Source organism: Crotalus tigris, unplaced genomic scaffold (genome assembly GCF_016545835.1).
Source record: "Crotalus tigris isolate CLP2741 ecotype Arizona unplaced genomic scaffold, ASM1654583v1 scf7180000018334.392729, whole genome shotgun sequence".
NCBI lineage: Eukaryota > Metazoa > Chordata > Lepidosauria > Squamata > Viperidae > Crotalus > Crotalus tigris.
In genome coordinates, this window is record NW_024096949.1 from 191,623 (window position 1) to 198,924 (window position 7,302).

Sequence of the window (7,302 nt, forward strand, 5' to 3'; positions counted from 1 at the left end):
AGAAAATTTGGTTACTTAAGTAACTAGTACTGAAAGTAGTGTGGGGCTAGACTGATTGTTTGAACAGGCAAAACAGTTCAGATACGATATATGTGCTTTAAATATATAAAAATATTTGGCTATTGGGAACTCTGTGCTCTTATTCCATATTTTCTCCTTCCTAATTCATGTGGTAGTTGGCATAGAAAGCAAGTGTTAAACAACTTGGTATTCCATAGTCCATCTATTCTCTAAATCAAGAGCTACTTCTTAATTACCCATTCATGCAATAAGATTTGCTTTGTAGTCCTGGCAGCAAGATTTCTTAACACTCTTCGTGGGTGATAGCTAATGGCGTGTTAGGAAGTAATGATATCCACTTCAAAGATTATGAGCATTTCCTTATTGAAAAGACTTTAGAGGTTTGGTTTTGAATGGAAGTATTAATCTGCTTTTCTCTCTTTAGGTCAACTATCTTTCTATAATGCAAGCTCAAAACAGTTGTTATATACTTTCAAAACAAAATTTACCCAACCTCTATTACCAGGCTTTATGGTTAGTATTTATTATCTAATCAAATTGCTGCTGCAATATTTCAATTTTATTACTTCAATTACTCTTGTAAATAAAATCAAAATTTAAAATGTTATGAAGGAAAGCTGTAATATATTTTAGGCTACTTAACAAGTTTTGATGGGTATAAAAGGCTTAAAATCATCTATACTTGCTTAGATCTATTCAAGTGGCAGTTTAAATCGGGTGTCAAACTCGTCACGTCATGTGTCGCAACATATCACAACTTTTTTCCCATTGCCGGAGCTGGGGTGGGCTGGTTTTGACATGACGCATCTGGTCCACAGGCCAGCAGTTTGACACCCCCAGTCTAAATGATTTAACTCCTATGTGTTCCAAGGATTCAGAGAAACATCTAATGAATTAAAGAAGTTAAAACTGATCACCTAGACTTAAAAAAAACCCCAGTTCTTTAGCACATGCTCTTATAGCTATAAAAAATCAGGTGCATAATTTTTCTAAATAGCAGAAAAAATGTTCTGAGTATACACATTCTTATTGTTCTTTCCTTAGAAGCAAACCTGAATGGCTACTACAATAAAAAAAACTGGCTTGCTTATTCATCAAATTTATATGTTATACAACTCCCAATGACTATGGTACTAATTCTATTGAATTGAGGCTATATCTTCTCTACTTAAAAAAAACAAAAATACTCAGTTAATGCAGACTTTTCCAGCTTCCTGCCTACCAAATATGTTGAGCTACAACTCCCAGAATTTTTGGTAGGCATATCCTAGCCTACAGTGCTAAATGTGGATAAGGAATCGATGTTTCTAAATGCTATAATTAAACAATTAGAAGAAAGGCAATTCTGTAGTTTTTATTAATTTGACAACATTGCATTTTTCAGTTCTCAAATTACTTCTCTTCTAGCTGCTATTTAGGATTATTTTCCCATGGCAGTTCAGAACTTATTAAAACTATATAATTAAAGCCTGTAAAAACAGTGGAAATAAAAGGAATTTATATGTAAAATATATGTAAAGGGAAAGCAAGAATTATATATAATAGAATTAATTAAACTAGTAGTAATTAAATCCCAAATTCTGGGGGAAAGAGTTTGAAAACTTTAAATTCCATAGCAGGACCTTTTTGTAGTCTGTAGAGAAGACATTGCGAAGCATTGGGTTTTCAGCAAAACATTATGTTTAAATGCCCTCCTATCAAATTCTACTTCAGATCTAGTGTCAGGGCCTAAGCAGACTTCCATGGATGCAAATGGCCCTTTGTATGGTTGAAATCAATATTTTTATATTAACCATCAGTATTTCAAATTAAGCCTGGAAGTACATGGATAAAGAAGGAACATAAGACAAAATGGGTAATTTCAAATTGTCCTCCACAATCAACTATGCACCTGAATTTGCTGAAGCATTTTTAGTAGGATTTCAGTTAAAGTGGTTTACTATAGAAGTAAACATGGATCACAAGGCAGCTTTTTGAAATGCATGGACAATAAATCTACATCCTAGTTGCACTTGATTTAGTGGACTTAGGACAAGTGAAGAAAATAAGTCATGTAATTTCAGGATTTCTACTGAGGGCTGGAGTGTTACGGCTAATTTTTCCTGAAACTTAATTGAATCTTAAGTTTAGCCATTTGCTTACTTTATCCAAGTTTTTTTCCCCAAGTAATCAAAAAGCTTTCTTTTTCCAACTGTAATACTTAGGTATATTTCTGTTTTCACATTCTGCAAGCAGATGCAAAGAATAACAAGGTTGCAGTCTGGTAATAATAGAATCCAGATTTGTACAGGCAGAAGACCACTTTTGTAAAGGGAAACAAGTTCTCACTTGTTTTCCCCATTACAACATTCTCTACCCTGGTCAATCTCTTCTAAAATTTGAGAAATTCTGAAGGAATTAATAAGAGATAGTTGATGGACTTCAATGAGTGAGAATTTGGGAAAAATTGGGTAAAGATGGACAGTGTGTTGCTCATTCTGCTTCATGCAGTTAAATCTAGTTCTGGTGTTAAGTTGCGTCTTGCCATTTTGTATTTCCATTCTTTCAGAGACTTTATTAGAACAATATACTATTTTTTTATATGATACAAGTTTTTATATGATACATATAAGGTATACTCAATGTTAAAATAATACTGTGTTTTTCCTGATGTGTTTTACATACCAATCATTATTCTTAATAAAAAGATAAATTTGAGATAAAGTATGGTTTATCATGATAGGAACAAACTACATTGAGTTATAATTATAAGGTAAGGACTGGAAGATTTTTTTATTTTTCTTTAGTACAATGTCATGATTTATTGAAACAATTCATCTTCGAAGTGTAGGTTTCAAGTTGGCTGGTTCAGCATACCAGAATTAATATTGTAAGTACAGCTTAGGGTTAGGGCATAGTTTGGAGTCAGCTTAATAGTCAAGAAAAGAAAGGAAATGCTTGATTTTAAAGCAGCCATAATAAGACAGTGAGAAATATATGATTCTGGTGATAATCTGTTTTCTTTTTCAGAAAAAGCTTGAATAATTTTTCACTGTTCTTTATACCTTATTTTGTAGGTTTGGTGTGGTGGGCTCACATTGACAACAGGATTGCAAGTGCCAACAGCTGTGAAAACACTGCAGAAAAATGAAAATGGGTTGAGTGGTTCCACTGGTAGTCTAACCAATGTTGTCCAGTGATGTTCCTGGTTAACAGCTACAATAAGATCAAAGAACAGTTTAATGCATTCTTGCTACTTCCAATGTCTGACCACCACTAGTGCAAACTGCTTGTATTGAAACTGGCTTCTACTGAAGTATTAGCAAGAATGTATTGTGGTATAATAGGAAAATATCAGCTTTGGCAAAGGAATATTTCAGGTTACAGCTGTATGCTTCTCTTAGACTAAACATGACTACTTGTCTTATGGTTGCTTGACTGATAATTAATTTTGAATGATATGTAACAAAGACAGGTATGATCTTACTATAACTTCCCTCCACTCTATCCCACCCCCACTGCTTTTCTCCTTTCTAGGTTTCTAATAATTAGGTTTAATCTATAAGAAAAGGAGCTAAACACTGACGCTTGTAAAATGGGAGTCTTTTAATAATCAGAAAAAAATGTCCACAAACAGAAAAGGGGAGGAACATGAATTAATGTTTTGATTATTGTCCTTTCATTCAATGTAGCTCTTTTATTGCCAGACTCCAAGACTTAACTTTGTTATTGAGCCTAAGTAATTTTATGTTGATATTTTATGTCTATTCTTTTACAGAATGGAAGCTGTCATCTATATTTCACTACTGTTTATATTTACAACCAGTTTAACTTAATGAATTTTAGAGAAGCTTCTGTTTGTTTCATTATGATGTTCATTCTCATGTTTATAAATGTTGTCAATTACCAGGCCTGTTAAAATGAACTTGGTTACAAAGCACTTCTGAATCTTTAAGGATCCACTCTGTGTCAGAGGCCTATCCGAAGCTTAGAGTATACGGTCATATTTGCTTTTAGCCCTACAAAATTTTCTCCTTTTCCCCTATGCACTGTCTGTATTTAACTTTCTGTAAATCTTTTGGCTCTTTAAGAAATTGCACAAAAGAGTGTAAAGAAAGGTGCTTTTTATATCAAAGCGCATAATTTTCCTGTTTGAAAAAAAAAGATACGTGCAATCTTAGAAATTTGGGGTGGATGTTCTCAGTTGAACTGTGTCCAGGTTCTTCTTGACGGTTCCCCTTTTCAACCAACTTGAATCATGTTAAAGGTGTGTAGAAGAAAATATGTATCATGTAAACCAAGGAATTGTTTACAATGTAATATTCTATAAGCAAGACTCCCTGTATTTGTGATACTTTTTAGAGTATTTAATCTCAATTATATACTACTTGCATATTTGAGTTATGAAATAAAAATTTTCTTATAACTGGCTTGAACATCAAATGCCAAGTCCACTGGGGAGTAAAAGGATTGTTCAAAAAATGTTATTCACATTTGGAATGGTGGAAATTGGTCCAAATTAACCTAACCTATGGAAATTGAATGAAATTTAAAAGTAGAATTGATCATTTACTACTGAGAGGTACGTATGCAGACTGATATACATTGTCAATTCAATTATTCAGACTCTATTAATATTCCACAACTCAACTGCTTTCTCATTTTATTCTATTGCAGTGCTAGTATTTGGAAGTTTTTAATATGCATCTCCAAAAGTATTGAAAAAAATACTAGATTCTTATCTCTATTGTAAGGAAAATAAGCACTGTGAAATAGTTAAGGGATATTTAGTTCTGATGGTGTTCAGCAAAGTAATCCCTTATCAATTTAACAAAGTAAGACACAAGAGGAGATTTTTTTTAAGCACTTTAGACACTTTTTCTTTACTTATAAAGTACTTTGAAAAGATAATGATATAGTTCTTCTGATCAGTTCTATTTGATGGCAAGCATGCAGATATTGAATGAAAGTATTACTATAGTTTGTGTTTTGGGTAAGGAATGCTAGATCAGTAACAATTGATAGTGTTTTTTCAGTATGTACATAATTTGTCTGCTTACTTACTGTAAAATGTATTTTTGTATTATAAATAGTTTTGTTTTGTAAGTTTATGGGAAAAAACAAATCAGTTTTGCTGATTTGGTATTCAGAAAATTAGAAATTTTCATTGAGTAACTGAGTACCAAAACTTTGTAAACTAGCTTAGAAACTGAATATTTGATTAAAATTAAATGTCAAATTATGTGAATTTATTGTCAAACCAACAGGTTAAAGCCTAAGCCACATGGACAATATTATGGATGAGAATTTAATGTAGTATTATTTAAATATTACAGCATTATTATATAAGACAAATACTAAGAGTTCAATTTAATATTACAGACTTAAATAACTGGCTAAGGAAAGTAGAAATAGTCCCTTTTTCCAATGAACTGTTTTATCTGTTCCCTGCCTTGCTTCTGGGTATGCATTCTTTATGAGGAGAGCAGGTTTGAAGCAAATCATTATATGAGTACTGACATTTGAATTATGCAAATTATAATTTGGTACAGTAGCATTTCTTCTGTAGGTGGTTTCACACTTGTTGACCCTTACCTCTTCTAGCCATTTGGGGTTTGACACTAAATTGAACAGATTGAGCACAAGTGTATTCAAGATTTTGCCCTATAAGCTGACTGTTCCGTTTTTTATCACTGATAAACAGTTCTGCACGTGCCTTTTAAAACTAAGTCCATATCACTGCTGTTGGTATTAGATGCTGAGATTAGAATGAGATTAGAATGCATATTATTACTACTAGACAAGGATATTGTGGATTGATGGTTCTGCTTCCATTTGGTGCTTTAGTCTTAATCCTTGAAAAAGTATCCAAAAATAATAATCTCATCCCAACCACACTGGGTGCCTTAGAGCCCATTGAGTGTTTTTATTTGCTGTGTCTTTAACTCAATCACATCTCGGAGGGATTTTGTATTAATAAACACTGGAAAATCACTCTTGTAGTCTTTTTTTTATATATATAAACTATTCTTGTGCTACTGAAATCAGTATCTTTAAGGGTGGAATTGTTTCTCTGGTATAGGGAGCTAGTCCGGTGTAGTGAAGAGGTTAGACTGGCACTTCAGAGACCCACGTTTGTGTCCACTCAGCCACAGAAGCTCACTGGGCAACTATGGGCCAGCCACACACGCTCAGGCAAACCTACCTGGTTGTTGAGGGGGTGGGATTGGTATGCATGCCTCCTGAGCGAAAGGCAGGCTATAAACATAACAAATTACATGAAAATAGTGCCCAGTTTTCCTTTATAGCTTTCTGAAGAGACAAACTTTATCAGTGCAAGTTTGTTTACCGCTTAGTGATCAAGGGAAAAAGTTAACAATGTTCTTATGATATTGAACAGTGCTGTACTTTTTAGAGGACTTCATGCTAGAAGGAAGTAGTACTATAAAAAGTCAATAGAAATTTCCAAAACGAACTGGTGACTTTCAGTCTGAGTAAATATGGTTCTCATTCATACTCTCCTCAAATTGAACAAGTCCAATCTGCTCAATTGGGTTTTTCTAGCAAGCTCTTAATATGGCCATCTCTGATGTTATACTGCTTTTGATTACGATCTAACTATGGACAAAACAGAAATGGTCATGGATTTAATGCACCGAGGAATTTATTTTATTAAATGTATTGGTCACCCATCTTATCACAGGATGACTCTGGGTGGCTTACAATATTAAAAATAGAATATTACAAAAATACACATACAAAAATATATACAAAATACAATAGCTAAAAGATGGGTAAGGAGGGAATAGGATGGTGGGGGGAGAAGTGGGATCTGATATTAAACTATTAAGCATCCCCATCCTGGAGCCCCAAACCAAACTCATGGGCGCGCGCGCAAGATATTCCAAAGGGCAGGTGCAATAGCAGAGAAGGCTCTTGGGGACCCCAGTCAGAAATACACTGACTGACGAGGTCTGCAGCATGCCGCCTCCTGCCATGAGTGGGCGGACAAATCCCAAGTGGGATGAGGTACGTTCTATTTTTATAATCGGGTAGATGGGCAGCCCTAATCATCATGCAACTACAAGTCGCTCTCAACTTACAGCCATAATTGAGCCCAAAATTTCTGTTGCTAAGTGAGACATTTGTTAAATGAATTTTGCCCCATTTGATGAACTTTCTTGCCAAAGTTGTTAACTGAAACACTGCAGTTGCTAAGTTAGTAACATGGTTAAGTGAATCTGGCTTAACTATTGATTTTGCTTGTCAGAAGGTCGCAAAAGGGGATCCCATGACCCCAAG

General features: G+C 34.1%; 1 protein-coding gene across 4 annotated transcripts in view; it reads left to right on the plus strand.

The window, feature by feature from the left end:
- FSD1L (fibronectin type III and SPRY domain containing 1 like) overlaps window positions 1–5,994 on the plus strand; it is a 38,306-nt gene extending 32,312 nt beyond the window's left edge. For all 4 annotated transcript variants that reach the window (XM_039350436.1, XM_039350437.1, XM_039350438.1 and 1 more), the window contains 2 exons: window positions 446–534; window positions 3,078–5,994. In XM_039350436.1, coding sequence (XP_039206370.1) covers window positions 446–534; window positions 3,078–3,200 — 212 coding nt within the window. In that variant the 3' untranslated portion in view covers window positions 3,201–5,994. The remainder of the gene's footprint in view (window positions 1–445; window positions 535–3,077) is intronic.
- Window positions 5,995–7,302: the final 1,308 nt, after the last annotated feature.